This window comes from Chinchilla lanigera, unplaced genomic scaffold (genome assembly GCF_000276665.1).
Source record: "Chinchilla lanigera isolate Chin_1 unplaced genomic scaffold, ChiLan1.0 scaffold00021, whole genome shotgun sequence".
NCBI classification, from domain to species: Eukaryota; Metazoa; Chordata; class Mammalia; order Rodentia; family Chinchillidae; genus Chinchilla; species Chinchilla lanigera.
The window spans coordinates 15,066,977-15,089,219 of NW_004955422.1; the positions used below are offsets into that span (position 1 = coordinate 15,066,977).

At 48.7% G+C, this 22,243-nt stretch overlaps 1 protein-coding gene across 5 annotated transcripts in view; it reads right to left on the reverse strand.

Annotated features, from left to right (window-relative positions):
• Positions 1-734: 734 nt before the first annotated feature.
• Positions 735-22,243, reverse strand: part of Nadsyn1 (NAD synthetase 1) — a 46,232-nt gene continuing 24,723 nt past the window's right edge. For 4 of the 5 annotated variants that reach the window (XM_005384226.2, XM_013514259.1, XM_013514261.1 and 1 more), the window contains 14 exons: positions 22,076-22,193; positions 21,344-21,475; positions 19,746-19,820; positions 18,326-18,450; positions 17,810-17,858; positions 17,222-17,324; positions 16,557-16,725; positions 15,384-15,519; positions 14,179-14,285; positions 7,770-7,901; positions 6,439-6,508; positions 4,454-4,582; positions 3,674-3,850; positions 735-965 (listed from right to left, as the gene is read on the reverse strand). In XM_005384226.2, coding sequence (XP_005384283.1) covers positions 921-965; positions 3,674-3,850; positions 4,454-4,582; positions 6,439-6,508; positions 7,770-7,901; positions 14,179-14,285; positions 15,384-15,519; positions 16,557-16,725; positions 17,222-17,324; positions 17,810-17,858; positions 18,326-18,450; positions 19,746-19,820; positions 21,344-21,475; positions 22,076-22,193 — 1,567 coding nt within the window. In that variant the 3' untranslated portion in view covers positions 735-920. Of the gene's footprint in view, positions 966-3,673; positions 3,851-4,453; positions 4,583-6,438; positions 6,509-7,181; positions 7,223-7,769; positions 7,902-14,178; positions 14,286-15,383; positions 15,520-16,556; positions 16,726-17,221; positions 17,325-17,809; positions 17,859-18,325; positions 18,451-19,745; positions 19,821-21,343; positions 21,476-22,075; positions 22,194-22,243 lie in introns of those variants that run through there. The other variant, XM_013514263.1, reaches the window with a different exon arrangement.

Consider the following 22,243-nt stretch of genomic DNA (forward strand, 5'->3'; position numbering starts at 1 on the left):
CTAGGCGACTCGCCTTGAAAGAGGAGCAATTGCCTCCATTTTGGCTGAGCCTGACCCTGTTTCCATGTATGGATATATACAGAGCTGGCTGGGACTTTTCCTTATGTCTTCAGTTAGCTTTAAGCAATGCATATTGGCTTATATCACAAAGCCTCCCTCTTCCTGTCTCTAGAGTTCTTGAGCTTTGATCAAACGGACTGGGAATAGACAACACAGAGCCAGATGGGCTCCAGCCATGCATGCTCCCCTATGCAGGGAGATGGGGGCCCCCCTGTGTGTGACCCCCAACCCTGACTCCACTGGATGAGGCAGCCTTGACACTCAGGCTCACCAAGTTACCCTTTGGAGACAGAGACTCCCATCTGATCCCAACACATGTAGGGCACAAAGGACAGACTCAGGCCCAGCTCCCCTCCAAGGCCTAAAACCAAGGATTACAGACCTCCTGCTGGACTTTCTGAGATGGGGACACTCAGTCATGAGGACCTCAGGTATTTTCCTGCACAACAGGTATAAGAACAAGTGGCTTCCAGATTTATAGCAAGGAGGGTCTGCAGGGACCATGTCTGGAACCTTCTGGAATGCAGGTCAGGAAGTCAGGGATGAGTCGGCAAGGAGGTTCTCCAGCTTTCTGCTCAGGATCCCCTTGTAATGATGGCACTGAAGCACCTCCCACCCCTTGAGGGCTGTGGTGCAGTCACAGGCTGAAGCAGGTAGAAAAGCAGGGCTCCCCCTCAGGGTTAAAGAACATACTCCGTTTATTTTAGCTCCTCTTGCAGGAATTACAATGAAAAGACCTCTCTTGTTCCAAACATGAAATAAAATTGATTCAGGTGCAGCTCCCCTTGGCCTCGAGTTATGCTGACGTCACACTAAGGATCCCAGGGAAGGGAGGCCTCAGGCAGGTGTGACCCTCAGTCTTAGCCATTCAGATCCTGCCTTGCTTTCTTCTCAAGCTGTAGAACCTAGACAGAGAAGTCCATGAACAGTCACCACGTAGATTCAACACCTGTGCTGCCCATGAACAGTGGCCCAATGGCCTCACGGTTGGCACTGAGAACCCAAGTTACCAAATGATATCTGCTGAAACCACAGTGGGGATGGGAAAGAGGAAGCCTCGGTATCTTTCTGGAGGTCACGGGGTATGGGAAGATGACAGGCGTTTTTATTTTCACCTATCCATCTCTGGGTAGGAGCCAAGCCCTGAACTGCTAAAGAAGCCAGAGTCGGGCAAAGCTCTTGCTTCCCACCCTGGGCAGCCCAGTGTCCAGCCTGTCCTTGAGATTGGGCTGTCCCCTTCCTGGAGTGATGCTGGGCTGCAAATGGCCCAGTAGGTGGACATTCGCTGCTTCAGCGAGCAAGGTGTGGGGTTCATCCAAGAACAGTGGGGGTGCACCTTTCCCAGCCCCTGTCCGGCCCTTTGTTTCCCACTGACTTCTATTGGACTCCTCCAAGTCGTTCAGCCAGGAAACTGCCTTCCACCAAATAAGTGGGACACAGAATCTCCTTGTAATAAGTATCCCCAAGGACTCAACGTCATGGGCCAGTCCTCAACCTCAGCATCCTGACATGAGGGTTGGGGTCACTCTCTGCTGGGTGAGGGTCGGGGTGGCATCCCTGGCACTGCAGGCTATCCACAGCACCCCTGCACTCTACCCACTAGATGCCAGCAGCAGCGAACTCACCCTACTGTGACAATTGAAAGTATTCCCGGCAATCGCCTGATGCCTCTAGGGGGCAAATCAGCACTGGAGATGGCACACAGTGTCCCCTTGGTCCCACCCTCAGTCTGCACATCAGCTGCTCCGGGTACTTGCCGACTGTCACACTGTCAAAGGCCCCTCCGGCCCTTCAAGCTCTGTAGCTGCACAGAGCTCTCTCTACAAGTCACCATCTTTATGCTGTCTATACAGACCCAGGGCAACGAGCTGGCCTTTCGCCTGGGCTAGGAAGGGGTCACATCTAGTTTGTTCCCTGGGGATCAACATTGGGTCTAAAAAAGGGAAGGAGGGGAGGGCCTACATTTGATTTTGTATTGACTTTCTTAGTCCTCCCTTTATTCTATTATTAATTAATTAGTAAAAGGGAAGACGGGGTGGTTTAGAAGACGCACAGCCATCCGGATGCTCCAGTTGTTTAGAAGTGTTAGTGACTGGCACCACTTTCCTAAAGTGATAAACAGCTACTAACTTTAGTACACTCAGTAAGTATAGTAAATACAGCATGGTCAAAACAGCACATGCCAAATTCCCATTCATTCCAGATGTACTTGTAAGTTAGCACAACCACTATGGAAACCAGTATGGAGACTCCTTTAAAAATTACAAAACAGATCTCCCATATGCTCCAACAATTCCAGACCCGAGGATATACCCAAAGGAAGTGAGATCCACATGTGTGAACATCCATGTTCACTGCAGCACTGTTTATAACAGCCAAGAGATGGCAACTTCAGCATCCACCAATGGATGCACAGCTACAGAAAACACAGTTTATCTATATAGTGGAATACTATTCTGCCTTTAAAAGAAGGAAATCCTGTTGTTTCGAATGACACTGACAAACCAAGAGGACATTATGCTATGTGAAACAAGCCAGGCCCAGGAAGACAAACGTCACCAGACCTCATTCATACATGGAATCTAGAGATGCTATACTCTTTCTTGGAAGCAGAGAGTAGAACTGTGGTCCCCAGGGACTAAAGGGGAGGTACTGGGGAGACGGTGGTCAAAGGATGCAACATGTTAGTTAGGCAGAGGGATAAGTTTAGAGATATACTGCACAATATGGTGACTGTAGCTAACAACAATGCATTGTACACTGGGAAATTGTGACCAAAGTAGATTTCAAGTGTTCTTACCACGAAAAGTGAGGTAATGCATATGTTAGTTTGATTTACCTACTCCACAATGTATATATACAACTGCTGATTAAAAGATATGGTGAATGTTTTAAAAAATTATTACAACAAAAGGCACACTGCCATTAATCCTCCTCAAGATACTCGCCCCTACTTTGAACACTCTTATCCATTGCTTTTGCCACTTTTTGAAGCAGTTCTGGAAGTTCAATTTCATGAGGGTCTTTATGAACTTAGGTCAAAAATCCTAACTGCTCTTGCTGAGAGGCAGGGGTTAAAAAAAAAAAAGAAAACAAAACAAAATTACAGTGTGTTCTCATCCACCTTATTCACTGGATCTGGCACCAAGTAATGCCTGCTCTTCCCCAAAGCCAGAACCACCATGAAAGATAAACATTTTGAACTAATTCAAGACACTGGGCAGCCATGACAGCACAACTAAAAGATACTCATGGAAAAAGACTTCCAGAACTGCTTCAGAAAGTGGCAAAAATGATGGGCTCAGTATGTTTTAAGTGAGGGGGAGTATTTTGAGGGGATTAATGGCAATGTGTTTTTATTGCATAAATTAAAAAAATTAAATACTATATTTTAAATCACACACCATATTTGTAAACATCATGCTGTACACCGTAAACACATATAGGCAATTTTTGTCAATTAAAAATAAATTAGAAAACAAAAATCTTTAAATATATTTGCCCCTTCACAGAAATAAGTATAGTAAAATATGCCTCTATGTGCAGAGAAAAGCTCTCAACCCCCAAAGCTCATGTATGCTCCACGCAGAGAAAGACACCTGGCATGACGCACCTGACTCTCAATGCACCGGAACTGCCATGGCCAGCGTGTGTTGTACAAGAAGGGCCGCAGATCAAACCTATTATCGTCAGGGCTGTAGTTCTCCGCATGATATGCAGGTGTGAGCGTGGTCATCTTGTGTCTATTCACGGAGTACTTCCAGAAGAATTGCTTCACCTTGTCAGCCACCTGGTGGGAGGATGACACACAGCTTTGAAGTAAGTCCATCCAGAAAGACCTGAGGCCAGAATACTCACATTGGGCAATGTAAGAAAGCAGCTAGGGTGTGACAACCCTGTAGGTGGCCTTTCCTGGTGGCAGGAGTGGACAGTGCCAGACCTGGGGCGCATGGCTGGCTGAGCTGTAAGACCGTGGAGTCCCTGGGCCCCACCCCACCGCTCCGCTTCAGGAGACCTGAGTGGGCCTGCAAACACATTTCATGAGGTGCTCTGGGGCCAGCACATCTGTACACTTCCATCCTAACAAGGCTCACAACTAACAGTAGAGTAGCAATGCCATATTCTGACCTCAAAGTCTCCACGCTGCCCTCACAAAAGCAGGGGCTTGGTGTGTGTGTGCCCCTGGTGTGGCTGAGCCTCACCCAAGTTAACTCGGGGCAAACTGAGGAGCTGAACTAGTGAAAAGCAACTACTGGGAAGTATTACTGCATGGGACACAGGGTTGCTGTGTTGGGGTCGCATGGCATTCACTTGCTCCAGCAGGCCCAGTAGACAGCTGCACACATGGCTATGCCTGCTGGCCTTCGTCTGCAGGACATCATGTGTACCTTACCTGTCTTGGGGTACAGATGTCCTTCCACATGGTGAGGAGCTTGCAGAACATGCTGTAAGGCCCTGCCTTGGCTATCTTCCTGAGCCTCCCGTATACTGAGAGCTCTGAGTACGTCATTCCCATGTCATCCTGTGGAGGATAGACAGCCATTCCAGGACACCATGAGCCAGAGCCGGGAGGGAGGTGGGCTCCCTGGTGGGAACCAGAGGCTTGGTGTATGAGGAGACTCCCTAGGGCCTGAAGCAGATGTCAGCCCCACTTCCCAGCACTGGTTGGACAAACATGAGTCATGATTTGGAAAAATGACCAAGAACCAGACACCGGGTTTGAGGACTGAAGCGGTCCTACATGTTCATCTCCTGAGTACAGGTTCTTGTGACCTTATGTGGTACAAGGGTCTTTATAGCTGTAATTAAGTTAAGGTCCTTGAGATGAGGTGACCCCAGACACTGGATGGGCCTTAAATCCAAAGACAAGTGTCCTGATGAAGGATCAGAGAAACACAGGGAGAAGAGGAGGGATGGGAGTGACGTGGTCACAAGCCAAGTAATGCTTGAAGCTTCAAGAAGCCAGGAGAGGCAAGAAGGGCCCTTCCATAGGTCTTCATGGGGACCTCATTCCCACCCACATGTTGGCGTCAGACCCATGGCCTCCAGGACTGGGAAAGAATGCAGTCCTACTGCCTGAAGTCACCTGCTTTGTGGCCATTTGTTATGGTAGCCACAAGCACTAATGGAGCAGATGGACCCTGTCTCCGGCCCTCCTGAGCCCTCTTCCCTGAAGTGTGGAAGGCTCAGAGAAAAGGGAACAAACTCACAGAAATGTGGACCATATTAGAAGCCACCAAATGCTGCCAACTGCATGGAGCCAGACCATGAATGCTTCAAGCCACATTCAGAAGGGTCCACTCCATACCGTGGCTCACACCAGCCATCGCCTTTTCCACTGTCATAGCTGCCCAGTTCCTTCTCAGTCCTGCCGAGCTCCAGAGCATCACCACAGAGACAGTGACGCTGGCCTCCAATAATCCACAGCAACAGGGCCCTTGCCTCTGCTCAGTACCTGTAGGACCCTCAGTGACGTGGCCTTTGGCTGCCTGTGGCCCAGTTGGTCAGGCTGGCCTTCCCTTAGGCCTCAGTCCCAATGTGATCTTCCCAGGGCCCTGTCCTGACCCACACCTAAGAATGCTGCTACCACCTCTGTCTCTAACACACTCACAGCACTTACAGCCTGTGGGGCCATCATGGTTAAATCCCTGTCTTTCCCTTCCAGGGGACTCCAGCATTTTAAGAGCAGTGGCCATATCTTTCTCCGCATGGAATCCCTGGCACTGAACAGGTTCTGGTACAAGAAGCTGCATTCCTGGTATCTTTACACGAAGTTGGGGTTTCCTAGTGTGACATTTTAGTTTCCCCAATTCAACAACAGCAGGTGGAGACTTCAATACTGCTCTTTTGATAACAGGCCAACAGACACTGCCAGCAAGGTCAGAGGCTAAGGGACACTGCAGACCAACAGCCCAGCAGCACCGAACAGCCCTCACCCCACTGTGAGCTCTAAAACACCGCACCCTACAAAGTGGGCTTTAGGTGGCTCAGTGGTAGGGCGCTTTCATCGCATGCTTGAGACTCTGGGTTCCATCCCTAGCACTGACAAAAAAAAAAAAATCCCTTGAAAAGTCCCTTCAACCCTACAAAGGCATAAGAATAAAGTAGAGCTGATCACAGACCTAAATGTAAGGGTTAGAACTTTTGGAAGAAAATACAGAGGGAAATCTTTGTGCTCAACAGGAGGCTCGAGGGTCTGTTCCCGGCGACTCCTTCCAGCCTTCATGAAAGCTGTGCACCATGGCTGGCAGCCCCCATGATGTGAGGCTAGTGTGAAACAGGAGAGGAGTGAATCTTCTCCAAGGTCACACTGAGCACAGGAGACCCTCTGCACCAGGGAGAAGGGGGAAAGACACCATGACAGAGCCGCCCCATTACCTCGTCTGTCTGGGACACCTGCCCGTCGGCCAAGGGCTCCAGCTCTGCGGTGGCTGGCGCTGAGAGGATGCTGTGACCAAGAGACACAGAGGACAGTCACCAGAGTGCTGCCATGCTCACTGTCATCGGGGGGACCCCGGACCCACACCCTGATGGGAGGCACAGCATAGCGTCTGTCTGTGGGCACTGGGGCTGGATGGCTGTCTGTGCTCTGCAGGATGCCTAGGAGCACCCTGGCCTCTACCCACCAGGGCTGGCAATCTATCCTTTCATGATAACTCTAAGTCCCCAGGGAAGACAAGTGAGGTGAAGGACGTTCCCCACGCAGGAACAATGTGGGAAAGGCCTAGACTGGCTCTAGATATTAAGTCAATGGAGAGACAGTTAGGAGCCAGGTGTGGTGCCATCCTAGCACTCAGGGCACTAAGGCAAGTGGATTGTCATGGAGTTCAAGGCCAGCCTGGACTAAATGGTGAGACCCTGTCTCATAAAACAAACAAACAAACAAAAAATTAAAAATTAGAAAAAGAGAAGAAGATGTGAACACCAGAATAAAAAATTATAAAGTTAATATTTACAACACCTAGAGAGATCAGAAATCTGGAGTAAGGAAAACTGGGACACGGATTGCTTTGCTGTTGTTATAAACTCTCCAGGGCTATTTAACTCATTAAGTCATCACATATTACATTGTCTAAAAATAAATTTTACCTGTAAGCCCAGTATTCTGGGAGGCTGAGGCAGGAGGATCCCAGCCCGGATAACTTAGCCATTTAGTGAGACCCTGTCTCAAAATAAAAAATAAAAAAAGGGCTGGGGATGTAGCTCAGTGTAAAGGCCCTCAGTTCAATCCCCCGTACCACAGAACAAAACAAAACACAACTCAAACGAGGCATGGTGGTACACACCCGTAATCCCAGCTGAGGCAAGAGGATAGCAAGTGTGAGCTGTTTGGACAACTTAGTGACTTAGCCAGACCCTATCTCAAGATAAAAAAAATTAATAAAGGGCTGGGTATGTAGCTCAGTAGAAAAGCCCTGGGTTCGAGCCCCAATAATGGGAAAGAAAGGAGAAAAGAAGAAACATCATTGGGCACCAGGTGCCTGCAGGGTCTCTTCTGCCTCAAGTTGGTGGGAAAGAGGTAGCAAGGGCAGAGTCAGATACAGACACACCATCTGGCCAGGCGATGACAGACAGGGTGGCCTGGCTGTGGAACATGGAGAAAGGGGGGCTGCTTTTACCAGGGGACACGGGAATATGCACGATGGTCATGTGAGGGAAGGTGCCTGGTAGCCTGAGCTGCAGCCCCAGCCCAGTAGGTGCACACTCACCCCTGCAGCGCGGGAAGCTGGAAGTGCTCCATGCAGAACTGGACGAAGGCTCTCAGGTCAGTCTTGCTGATTCCGCCAATGGGGTTGATGTCTGCACTGGAGCAGTCGTACTTGGTCAGGTAGCCGAGGAGACTGTGAGGGGAGGGGAGAGGAAGAGGGGAAAGGAAGGGGAGGGGCAGGGGAAGGGAGAGAGAGAAGGAGATCTGACTCTGGCCACCTGCAGACTTGCTTCTTCCAGAAGCCTAGAATCTAGAAGCCTGGCAGACTCCAGGTTCCAGGAGAAGGCTGCATTCGTAGGGCATCTCCAGCACCCAGCTACCTAGAAGGTGGAGTCAGGGCCTGTGGGTGGAGCTGAGGGACAGAGGTCCCTGAGTGGGAGGTGGGACCACAGTACCCACAGAGCTCAGCCTGAGTGGCAGTAGATACCCTGGAGCTTGTGGATATGTCCCCTCACACAGCAGAAGGGGCTTTGTAGGTGGACTGAGCTGAAGATGAGATGGTAGATGGTCCTGGATTACATGGAAGGAGAAAATTGTAACCACCAAGACCCTTGGTGGGCAGGGGATGAAGGATGGGAGAGACAGCTATGCACAGAGGTCAGGCAGCAAGGTGCCTCCACAGGCTGTAAAGATGCAGGAAGGGCCATGAGATTAATGTGTGCTCCAGAGACTGGGTAAGCAAGGACTGATTTTGCTGGAGCCACCAGATCACGGTATGGACTGAGCTGTGAGAATTGTGGGGCATCTGCCCTACTGAACCATCAGCAACAATCTGCGCAGCCCGAGCCACTCACTCTGCAGCCATTTGTCCCAGCAGCCAGAGGGAACCCCAGGCTTCTGCAGCAGATCTGTTCCTTTCCATCCACCCCCTGGCCAACAGCTCTTACGTAGGCCACTGTGTTCTCTGACTGGACCCCTGGGTTACTGCTGGGTGCCTCTGTGCCATGCTGGTGCTCCAGCTCCCAGCCCATCTCTCACTAGGTCTCTGTACTGCCTGGGTCACCAGGGCCTTAGACCCTATATACCCTGTCTCTCATGGCTGTCCCTTTCCATCTGTCTTCTGCGTGTCTTCAACCCTTCACTTCTCTGTCATCTTCAGTTGCTTTGGCCCCAGCTTGCCCCATTCTGGCTGCAGAGTAAGCCACGGCCCACCTGCAGGCATGCTTCAGTTCCCAAATCCCTCATGCTTCTGTCTCCAGCGTACTGTCTCATCCTCTCTCTCCCAAAGCCTTCCCCTTGCTGTGGGCGCACTGGTGGGCTCTCTGCAGAACCAGCCCTTGCCTGCGTCCCACTCTCATCTCCCCTCAGCAATGCCCCTCTGCTGGCCCTGTCACACCAGCATCTGAATATCAGATAGGGCCTGCCCTGGTTGCCACACTCACCCAGCTACTATCCTTCACCTCCGCTACCCTCCAAAGTCAACTTCTGGAAGACCTGTCTCTGAACACTCCCCTGAATATGCCCTAGCAGGTCTCCCATCCCCCATTCTGAGAAATCAGGCATCCCTGGGATCCTAGGACTGGTCCTCAGCCCTGGTACAGTTGTACCCCAGGATTTTTGCACAGGCTATATCTGAATCACATTCCCTCCCTCACTGCCTGCAGGCCTTTACAAAACCACTTCGCAGTGAGGCCTCCCTGACCAAACTTAGACCTACAAACTCACAAAACTCCCAAGCTCCTTTTCCCTACGTTGGTTTTCTCTGCAGATATTTCATTGACATATATGCTATTAGTTTTGCTATTATCTGTTTGCTTCTATAAAGTAACACAGGAACTATTTCTCTGTTCTACTCATAATACCAAGAGGAACCCCTGAAGTACAACAGTTATTCAACAAGTACCTGATGAAAGAACACACCAGAATGCAACTGAATTAAAAGTCAGAATTATAAGCAATCAGAAAACAGAATTAGAAAAAGAAAAATCTTAAAATACTACAGAAAGTTATAAACTTGAGATTCTATCCCAGAATATAAAGAAAAATAGGAATGACTATATTGAATGAGAAGAGTATATGGAATGAATAGAAGGGGAAAGCAGAAAACACAGATAGAACACAGATATGAAGCCAACAGGACAGAGAAAGCACAATTAAAACATAACAGAAGAAGGGACTGGGAATTTAGCTCAGTGGCATAGCGCCTGCCTGGCAAGCACAAGGTCGTGAGTTCGATTCCCGGTACCGGAAAAAAACAAAAACAAAGTAATAATAGAAGAAAAGTTTTCTCAATCTTAGAGAACCTGTCCACTCATGAGAAAGGCTGGGCAGTGAAAGATGATAAAAAGAGAGGAATGTCTAACAGATGTTATATGTTTCTTTATGTTCTAAATACACATCTAAAATCTATACATGCTCAGAGTGCAACCACTCAGGGAATAATATTTAATTTTTGGTAAAATTTTAAATACCAAAATACAATGGGTGAAAGTTGTGAGGAGAAAATGTTATAATAACATAATTTCCCAACAGGTCAAATCCTTGTTCATCTACAAAAGTAAAACTACATTCTCAATTATGTCAGGGCTCAGAACATATCCCATTCCACTGCATCCCTGTCAAAAGTAATGCTATATGCAGGCACTGAAGGCAAAAGGAGAATTAATAAACTAGACATAGAAGGTGAGAATTTTTACCAGATATAGTGTGTTAACTTCACATTATCATTAGAGAAATAACATATGATCCACAAGTAAATAAAAATAAAATTTAAAAGAGAATACATTTGCAACATACAAGGTGTAGAAGTAGTACAACACATTACAGATAAAAATATGGAAGGATGGGTACATAGGTGGGTGTATGGTGGGAGGGTGGAAGGGTAGATAGACAGGTGGATGGATGGATGAGCGGATGAAAGGACAGGTACATGGGCAAGTGGATGGGTGAATCGGCAGGTGGATGAGTGGGTGCTTGGATGCATGAATGAATGGACAGATGAATATATAGATGGACAGGTGGGTGGGTTGGCTGACATACAGATAGATCAATAAATGGCAAAGTTTTAAAATTTTCTCAGCTAACAACAAGAAACTAAGAACAGCCAAAAGAACAGTTGAGAGGCAGGGAAGCTTGCTTCAGTGAAGTTGGGAAACTGAGTCTGAGAAAGATCTTCCATCTTCCACTGCTAGACCTGAGGCCAGCTTGAATTTTATCTGGAGACCAGAGAGAGTCTCTATATATTTTTTTGAACAAGCAAGTACAATGAGAAAGAGAATATTTTCAGTCTACATCAAAATGAACTATCTGGTTTGGAGCGGAAAATTAGATGCAAAGAAATGACGTGAGACGCAGTGGAGAAGCCAGGAGAAACAAGCAAGCCCACACATGGGTAGTGGGGATGGAGTCACACTGGTCACACGAACGAAGGACCACAGGATGGATAACACAGGTAGTTCTGGGATGGGTTGGGCAGGAGTCAGAGAGAAAGCAACACCAGTGTAATCTGCATATTCCAGTCATCCTGACATTTTGCAGAAACAATGATGCCATGGGTACCAAACTTCCATGAATCTTCTCCCTGCATATCTCACAGACATGACATGAACTGGCCAGACACTGTAGGATGGGGTCCCCAACCCCCAGACCACACAGCAGGAGGTGAGCAATAGGCAAGCAAAGGAAGTTCCATCTGTATTTACATCTGCTGCCCACTGCCTGCGTTATCACCTGAGTTCCATCTCCTGTCAGATCAGTGGCGGCATTAGATTCTCATAGAAGAGCAAACTCTACCACAAAATGCACATATGAGGGGATATCTAGGTTGCATGTTCTTTATAAGAATGCCACACCTGATGATGTGAGGTGGAGCTGACGCTGTGAGGCTAGCACCGAGAACTGGCTCAAATACAGATTAAAATTAACAGAGAAATTTGACTGTACAGGGACCATAGTAAATCAGTTTCTTACAGATTCATATCCAGATTCTATCAGTTATTGGCAAGTGACAATTAAGTTGCATCTATCAGCAGGATGTGAGTCAGAAACGAACACTTATTTTAGTCGATGCATCTGCCCACCAATTATTTTATTTACCACTTCCACCTGCACTTCTTTCCTACACTGCACACTTTTTTCAGTCTCAGTTTTTGTAAGCTAACTCTAGCCAAAATGAGTCAAAAGCAAATGCCCCTGGAAAGCTGCTTTGAAAAGGGGGGAAAGACCTAACGATGATACAGCAGAAGATTGCGAGACTGGCAACAAAAACAAAGCTGCATTTGAAAGGAAGTACCAAGAGTGCTACTGAAAATTACTGGTTCACTCCAACAGGTGGTTTACATTCCCAATGTAAACCAGCTATGTGGCAAACCAGCTATCCAACAAAGCCGTGCGTGAAACCTTCGTAACTGCTTCTCCATGTGACAACAAAGCACCCTGCATTAAAAGACAAGGCTTTGGAGTGTTTCCAAAGAAAAAAATGTGGACATGAAGAACAGAAAAAATTACTGAAGGCCATCACTTCATCCAGTGTGTCTGCAATGAGAGCATCATTCTTAGTGGATAACTGCATTGCTAAATCTAAGAAGCTCTTTACTACTGGTGGAGGGCAATCCTGCCTGCTGCTAAAGACATTTGTTGTAAACTTTTAGGAGAGGCTGTGGCTGAAAAGGTGGCACATGTTCCTCTTTCAGCTAGCACCATACCTAGACAAACTGATGAAACGGCAAAGGGTACTGAGGAACAATTGTGAGAGAGGATTACTGAGCCACTGTGGTAGACAATCCAGGTTGATGAGTCTACCAATGTTGATAACAAGACAATAATGCTTGTTTTTGTGTGATCTCTTTTTTGGGAGGATGTGCACGAGCACACATTAGGTGCACTTTGGTGGCCAACCAACATCGTAACTTCAGAACTATTTAAGTCTTCAAATGATTATATATCAAGAAAACTGAAATGGTCATGTTGTGTCAGTATTTGCATGGGAGGAGCAGCTGCCATGATTGCACAACTTTCTGGTTTCACTACTCAGGTCAAACAGATCACTTGTGAATGTGAGTCCATGACTGTATCATCCATACAGAAAGTCTGGCTAGCCAGAAATATCAACTAAATTTAACCATGTTTTGCAGGATGTGACTAAAATCCACGTCTGTTCATGCAGCTCTATGAGGAAACGGATGCAAAGCGCACATATCTTCTCTTATATGCAGAAGGGAGATGGCTTTCTAAAGGAATATCACTAGCCAGAGTTTTTGAGTCATGAGAACTTTCTTTTTTTTTGTTTTTTTTTTCTGGTACCGGGATCTGAACTCACGACCTTGCGCTTGCCAGGCAGGTGCTGTGCCACTGAGCTAAATCCCCATCCCCCTCCATAGATTTCTTTTAGAAAAAGTCACCACTGGCAGTATCTTTCAGTGACACAGAATAGGTCACAAAACTTGTTTGTGTGACATATTCAACCTGCTCAATGAACTTAATCTGTCACTTCAGGGGAGAACGACAACTGTGTTCAAGTTGACAGATAAAGTGGCTGCATTCAAAGCTAAACTGGAGTTATGGGGCAATGGTGAACCCTGCAATTTTTTTTTTTTACATATTTCAAACATTAGCAGAGATTTTGAAGGAGACTAAACCAGGGCCTTCTTTCTCCCTGCTGGTGCATGATTACCTATCCCATCTTTCAAAAGAACTTGAGCCTTACTTCCCAACCACAAAAGACCCCCAAACTGGGAAGAAATGGATCCATGAGACATTTGTGAATAAGCCAGGTGAATCAATTTCATCTGTGTTAGAAGAAGAAGAACTGCCTGAGATTGCAAATGACAGTGCCCTTCAAAGTATGTTTGAGATAACTTCATATATCCATATGTTCTAGATTAAAGTCAAGGCAAAATATCCTGAAATTGCTACAGAAGCACTGAAAAAGCTGCTTCCATTTCCAGCATTCTATCTTTGTGAAGCAGAGTTTTCTGCAGTAATAGCAACCAAAATAAGATTATGGAGCAGACTGGACATAGGCAACACACTTCAGGTGTCAGTGACACCCATCACCCTCAGATGGGACTCTCTAGTTCCAGAAAAACAAACTCAGGGCTCCCACTGATCATATATTATGGTGAGTTATGTAGTTATTTTGTTAGATATTCCAATGTAATAATAATAGAAATAAACACAGCATGGGGCTGGGGATTTAGCTCAGCGGCAAAAGCGCCTGCCTGGCGAGCGCAAGGTCATGAGTTCGGTTCCTGGTACCGGAGAAAAACCGAAAAAAAAAAAAAAAAAAAAAAAAAGAAATAAACACAGCATGCTGGAATCATCCTGATACCATCTCCCAATCCCAGCTTGTAGAAAAGTTGTCTTCCATAAAACCAGTCCCTGGTACCAAAAGACTGAGGACCACTGCTGTGGGAACACTGCCTGAGGTAGTCAGGATCCCAGGAGCCTGCCATAGGGGGGGCCACACACACCTCTCATCCACGTTGGCAGATCCGAGCACAAGAAGCCCCCCACGGGCACCCCGGGACCAGAGGCTCAGCTGGGCAAACAGGTAGGCGAGGACCATCCTGATCCGAGCCTGGAAAACACAGCAGGAAGAAAGAATTACCCTGCAGAGGGAACACAGGAGGGTACATGCTGCTGCACCACAGTTCCATTCTACGTCAGGAGGAAGGTTTCCCAGAAATGCCTCAGAAATGTTTGGGGCTTTCCAGCTTTCAGAGGAAAGGCATTCCTCAAGTCTCAAGGCATTTCTCAAGTTCTCAGCAGTACCCATGTGAGTATGGAGGGTCCCAGCTTCTCCATCTTTGGAGCCTAGGATGATGGAGGTAGCCTCAGTGGTGGGACCAAGTGACAGCAAGCTACAGAAAAGAGTCGGCCACCTCACTTTGACCCCTTTACCACTGGTGCTTCTAGAGGAGGGGAAAAGGGAACCATGCACAGCAGGGAGGGGAACAGCCTCACACAGTGCAACCTAGTATCTTTCTTCTCCTTCCACTGCTGCGCAGCATCCACTTCTGCCACAGCAGCACAGGACAGAGAGTAGGGCTGCATTTTCTGTGGATGAAATGCACACACACACACTCACATTCCTGCTGGCACTCACATTCATGCACACACTTCTGCGTATGCTCATGTACATGCTTCTTCACTCCTACACATGCTCACATGCACTCCCATGCTCATGCACAAGCTCACATACACTTATGCACTTGGGCACACTCACATTCACACTCACATATGCATATACTTCTGCGCACATCCCTATACACAGTAATGCTCAGACATGCACTATTGCAGACCTGCTAACACACTCATACACACAAATGTTCACCTTTGCACATTCCCACAGTGTACACTCACTCACACTTGTGCACATGCTCACACACTAATGTACACAAACACATGGATGCACACTTTTACATTTTGCATACTCACACAATCACACACTTCATTCAAACTTATGCAAACATGTGCATATTCACTCTCACACTTAACACACACCCTTGTGTTCTCTCTCTCACCCACACAGAGTTGCACCTATACAGAAACCTGGAGGTGTGCTCAATGTCTAGTAAGGCACCCATGCTGCTAACCCAGCGCCAGCTGTGGCCAGGGCTCCCAGTGTCCCTTCCCTCTCTGGTAGGGATAATGGCCATGGTTCAGGGGGCCTTACCTGCACATTTTGCAGTGCCAGGTTTTCCCTGCTGCCTCCTCCATGCGCTGTAAACAAAGGGATTTTCCCTGTCACCAGGCTGAAGATGCCTACAATGGCCTTCACAGCTGGGTCAATGTTGAGACTGATGTGGTAGCTGGAAGGAAAAATGGGGAATATGGAAGGCAGTGTGTGTGTGTGTGTGTGTGTGTGTGTGTGTGTGTGTAGACACATATAGGCATGTGTAGAAGACACATATAACACTTGCCACTGTGACCAATGTAAAGTATGTGGTTTGCAGTCTTTAGTGTACTCACAGTGCTGTGCAGTCATTACTGCTATCCAGTCCCAGAACTTTACCACCCAAGAGGAAACACTGGCCCCATTCATAGTCATGCCCTGCTCCTACCTCCTCCAGCCCCTGGAAACCACTAATCTGCTTCTTCAACTTACGGATTTGCCTAATCTGGACATTTCATACAAATGCAGTCACACAATTATGTGACTTTGCATCTTTTACTCAGCAGAATGATTTCAATGTCTGTCCAGGCTGCAGCAGGCATCAGTGTTTCATTTTTTATGACAGAGTAAGTCTCTATTGTACAGACAAACTATACTTTGAAAGGACAGGCAGGTTGTTTCTATTTCTTGGCTCCTATGCATAGTGCTGCTAAGGACATTCCTGTATAAGTAACTATTCAGGTGTTTGGGTCCCTGCCTCCAACTCTCCTGGGTATACACCTAGGAGGGGCAGCTCTAGCTACACTCAGCAGACTGAACAGACAGCTCCTTTTTTCCCAAGGGGCAAACAAACGGGAAGCCTGGAATGAAACCAAGCCTTGCCTCCCTGAAAGTACTCTGTCTACCTTCTCCAGTGGCAGAGGCAGCCAGGGTTGGAGGAAGTGACACGGGAAGGGAAGAGTCTCTCTGCTGGGATGGCTCCCAGTGCTCCCATGCTGGAGCACACCTGACTTACAGCCCTGCCTGTGTCGCAGTGTGGCAGGAAGAGACAGCAGAAACCGTACCAGGGCTAAGACTTGGGAGCATATGGTTTTCCTGAAATCTGACCCAAATTAAGAGAAAGTAGAAAACAGATCAGTTCCTAGACCCATACTGAACACGAAGCTGTCATAGGCGGTGGCCCTGATCCATGTCACAGGTGCCAGGTTGTGCAAAGCACCAGGGCTGATCTACCTTCCAATCTGCTGGGCCAGCTCTCGGGCCCTGCTACACGTCTCCTGGGAGGAGTTCTCGCTGGCCATGTAGCAGGTGGTCAGTATGCGTCCACACAGCTCTTGAGGGCGCTGGGGGGTGTAGCTGCTCTCATCCACAATGGCCCGGATGTCAGCCAACACTTCCTGATCTGAACGCACCGGGAGAGACCAAGCAGAAGGCAATGTTATGCACGACTTGTCCGCACGGCTAATCTCAGCCCATCACCAGGGAATCTGCATAGCTAATTCTATCACAAGGGTTTCTGCATGGCCAGGCCAGGGTACACCCCTGGTAGCTGATGTCTTCACTGTGCTGTTCCCCTGCACATACTAATGCTGTCTTCAATGTCGCTGCACACCAGGGGATGATTGGACAGGGTGTGTCTAACCACAGAGCCTCTATTCTTTCACTGGGCCGCACTGTCGACAAAGGGCAGGAGGTGGATTCAGCTCTCCATTCATGGCCACATCAGGTATATGCCCCAGGCAGGGGCTTTTGTGTCCCTGGGATGTGAACACGATGTGACAATGGGTACAGCCACAAACCCTCCATCAGCCACGAAGCCCACAACCTGGGGTTTTCCTCTGCCCTCTTTTTTGCTCTCCCCACCCCAGGGCTCCCAAGGGCCCATGGATGCCACCTACTTCCTCTCGCCACCGCTTCACAGACCTGATGGCACATGGAATGGACAAGGCAGGCAGTAGCTGCGCTGTCCACACCACCACTCAGGGGCAGGAAAAACCCCGCCTGAAATGGGTCAACCAAGCACGGTATTAGCAGAATTTCAGAGAAGCAGCACATCCAGAGATTAGCCCAACCCTGCCCAGCAAACCCCATGTGGACCCACAGAACCACTGATGGATGTCAACTCCATCCCAGGAGGGATAAAAATCCCCCACAAGTGCTAGAGGGTTAAGGGAATAGAGACCTTCACTGTGGGGCTTGTCTATAGCTGACTCTCTTCTGACAAACTACAGACGCGCAGAACCGCAAAACATAGGACGGTGAACTCTGAACATCTAGGTGGTTCTGCTAAGTCTCCAAAGGAGCTGAAGTGGGCTGCACTCATCTGGCCTCTCACTAATGCAGATACCACCCCCATCCCCAACGTAGAGTGAATAAATGCTTTTAGCTGCATGTAGGAAAAAAAAATTATGAGTTTCCTCTACAGTTAGATACAGATCAACCAATAGAAAAAGCATAGTGAGCTGGCTAGAAACTGGATGTCTTACCTGTTGGCTTCGTCTTAAGTAATCCCAGAGCCAGCAGGCAGGTCCAAGGCTGCAGAGCAATCAGGGTACTGAGAGTGGAGCAGTGAGGCCTGGCTCACTATGTACCTGCGCGGCCACCCCAGGCACAGTCCCCTACAGGAGGGAGTCTAGAGATGCTGCTCAGTGGGGCTAGGCTCTTGCCATGTCCCGGTTCGTGCTATAAGCACTTCATGTGAATTAGAGCATTCTAGTCTGAAGACAACCTGGCAATTGGGTATTATCATTATCTCTTCCTGAAATCTGTGATGCACTGGACAGAACCTTTGTGCCAGGGTCACAGCACAAGGATACGGCAGAGCCAGGGCGGAGGCCAATGAGGCACAGGCTTGTTGAGCCCAAGGTCTCCCCTGGGGGAACGCTCTGTAACTCACTGCAAATACTCTGTGCCACCCCCAACCCCAGTGCAAACTGTGGCATCACTGGATGGAAGGTGATGGCCATGCAAGCACTGGGACCCTAGAGCTAAGAGCCACCCACCTTATCTCCTCCTCAGGCGTATGGTATTTCCAGTCCACAGGCTCAGTGATGGACTGCAGCAAGTCCTCATGGTGTGAGAGGGCAAAGTCCACCTTCACTCGGGGATAGGGATTCACCCTGCTGGCCTGTTATTGGACATTCAAGACAGAGTGACATCCCCACATTACAGAAGCCTTCACAGGTGCCTGGGACTCCACCAGCCAGTGGGAGACACAAACTAGCCCCACAAGGAGACAAGACAGCTCGAATCAAGAGCAACAGGTGGTAATAAGTGCTGGTGAGGGTGTGTAGAACTCACAACCACACATGCTATTGGAGGGGACAGAAAGCAGGCAGCTGCTCTGGAAAACACTGTCAGCCTCTCAGGTCAAATAAGAATGAATCAGCAACTCCACTCCTGAACATAGCTATTAAAAAAAAAATAAGTGGGTTCCCACTCAAAAATCTGTCCATGAGTGTTACAGCAGAAAAAAACCATGAATGCTTTAAGTGTCCAAAGGGTAAATACACTGCAGTTCATCCATACAATGGAACACATTCAGCTGAGAAAGGAATGAACTCTTGACACATGCCACAACATTCATGAGTCTGGAAAATACTCTGGAAAGTGAAAGAAGCCAGATATAAATCAACAAACATTGTCTGATTCCATTCCTATACAATGTCCAGAATGGACAGGTCCTCAGATAGAGACCAGATCGGTGGTCACCAGGCCAAGGGAAGGGGACAAGAGTGGCTGTTCATGGGCACCGTTCCTGTTTGGGCATGGAAATATTCTCACATTGACTATGTGATTGTTACAGTTCCACGAATGTAGCAAAAACGATAGAAACTTGCCGTCATAGGTAAACTGTGTGGCAGGGGAATTACATCTCAGTAGAGCTATTATTAAGAAAATGGTCCTGGTAATCTTGAGATTCACACTTCTGCAATGTTTGCAACATCGTTGTAGCATGACAAGTGACTTGGAGTCTTACAGAGAAGCTAGGACCCCTAGTTAGATGAAGGCCATGCTCACATTCAGGGGTTTGGGACACGTTCACTCACACCCTAGACACTATCCCAACTCTATCAGGGGGTCAGCCTTGGCTGCCTGCTGCCAGCTAGTCACAATGACCCCCTCACTGTTGCCCCAATTCAGGGCCTCCCAAGCTCCCAGGCTGGTCAGCCCTCCTGTGTTGCAGTCTCACCTGAATGGACCTTACAGCCCCTCTCCCTGCTGCCCCACCTTACCACACACGCCTGACATCCCAGTGCTCAGACAGGTGATGGGGGAGGGCACTTGGAGCCCAGGTTTTCTTGGAACCACACCCTCCATGTTCCATCACACTGGGCCCACAGCCTTGGCCACACCCTCAGTGGAAGGGACACTTTCTGAGTCCTGGACCTGCAGCCATGCAGGCCCCTACTAAGTACTCACTGCTAGGTTCCGAGAAGAAATTTCTGCCCTGTAGCTCCTCACATCCTCGAGGTCTAACGTGGCAGTCAGGACCTCCTGCAGAGGGAATTTTAAAAAGAGGTCACAATGTCCTGTCTTTTTCCTCCCCTCTATATTATGGTCAACACTGAACAAGGAAGCCTTTGGGACACTGTTACCTGGAAAGAAGAACTCAAAGAACAACCAGAAAACCTCCAAGGATAGAGGAAGAGATCTCAGTGGCTAAAGCCAAGGCCACCAAATGCTCGCCTGCTTCTAGGCAGGAAAACTCCCTGGAATTCCTCGTGAGGTGACTCTCCCGGGGCCACTTGCAACTGGAGGGTGGAGTGGTAATTGCTCCTCGCTAACAAACCCTACCATGCTGCAGAAAATGTCACATGTACCTCATCTCTGTGGATGCAAAGGGCGTGAAGCAACACATATTCGGCTCAAATCTTGGGGCATCTGCTACTCCATGCTACACGCTTGCCCTGCCTCATTTTGTATGGGCAGCTACTTAAAAATCTAAAAAATCTGAAATCCCAAATAGTTCTGGTACCAAGCATTGAGGAATAGGGCTATTTTCAACCTGCTTCCATTTTTGACAATAACAGACCTTTTGAATTTTTTTTCCCCTCCAGAAAAACAAAAGTGAAAGGTGACACAAATTTCTTAGAGGCTCTTTCATTGCTGTCTCTTCTCTGTAAAGAAAATTAACATCTAATGTGATAAAATAAGGGAAATTCTGCACCTCTGCATCATTACAGGTGGCATGTTGTGTAGCTCATCAGCTTCTCAGAGGGATGTGCAGCCCCCGTAAGATCACGACCCCTGTTCCAAGGGTGGCTGGGTCCCCATCTCTGGTCTCTTCCTTGTCTCATCCCTTTGACCTTTCACTCCCACAAGCCCTCAGTACAGTAACAGCAATGAGCAGAACACGCAGCACCCCAGCCACATGCAGTTCTGTCCTCACCACTGGCCCTCCACATGTTCAGAGGGCCCTTCTCCACTGGGGCTGTGGGGTCTCCCTTGCTCTTCCAAGTCACAGAGCTGTTTAGGGTGAGGCGTCACACCAGCAAGTGCTATCTCAACCCCTAGAGAAATCCTCCAGAAATGCTGGACCTGAGCACGAGATCCCCAACAAACCTGGACCCTCGATCACAGGACCAGGAGGGTACCTGCTGCTCCCTGAGCAGGGAGCCTCCGTTCTCTGTGGGCCTGAGAATCATTCAAATAAGCCCATCACAGCCTGCAAAGGAAACAGGCAGCTCCCACTCCTTTGTCACCTTAACACCCGGTCCCAATGCCTGCTGTTTGCTCTGCTTCTGAGTGCATGTCCAGGCAGCCCCACGTCCCATAGGGTCCTCCTCACTAGGCTGTGCATACAGATGACTAAAATAAATATGCAGTTCTCATCTGCCATGTGTTCATCTATCCTCACAGCCCCAGGGACAAGGTGACAAGGGGAACGGTCCAGGCAGCTCACCCATAGGGCTCTCATCACACACCTGGGTGTGGAGGCACATCAGCCTCTGAGCGTGGGGACTGACAGGGAAGGTGCAAATGCTGCTCCCCGACACCATGTTCCCGCTCACTCGTACCACATCATCCAGAGAGAACTGGGACCCCTGTGCAAAGATGCTCCCATTCATTGCTATCATGGCGCAGCCGTCGTAATAGAGACGGTCACCGTCGCAGCCCTTTTGGTTGGCCAGCAGGTAGATCCCTCCGTTCTGAAAAAGGCAGAAATGACATTGAAATTGTCAGTGGTGGTTCTTCACCCTCACTTGCCACTGGCACTAATAACAGACACCTGGGTGTGCCATCGTCCCCTCTCCTATTCTCTGTCCCACGCATCATTTGCATCCCCATCCCAACAGAGAGGACAAGCCGGCAGGGACACAGAGCCTGCAGGTGTGATTTTCATACTCTCTGGGAGGCCAGGTGTTAAGTAACAAAACAATCTTCCTTCTGCAGCACCCCAGTGCAGCACCACCTTCCCTCCAGGACATGACGTGGTCCTGAGCAGCTGAAGCTCTACGTGATGCCATTGCCCAGGAATGACTGACCAGCACAGCCCCTCGCCACAGCCATCTGCCCAGAATGAGAGCCCTGATGCATGGATGGTCCCTGGGCATCTCCTGACACTTAGGGTGGATGGTGTCTCTGGATCCCTTTACGACAGAGGTAGAAACAGTGCCTGTTTCACAGGTGGTTGTGAGGAGCAGGTGAAGCCCAAGAGAGGGCAGCGGGGCTTGCTGGGCCCCGCCCCAGGCACTGAAGGCTCAGAGTGCTCCCAATGACAATGGTCTGGCAGTTCCAGAGTTGCCTACCTTGGTGGTGGCCATGGTCACCAGGTCCACCCTGGCATGGGCTTTGCGCAGCACGTGGTGACTGCCGGAGGCATTGGTGATGATCTCCACACCATCCAGGCCCATGTCCACATGTGGGCTGTGGCAGAGACAGGCAGAGGGAAGAGACTAGATGGATTCTCCCTCACT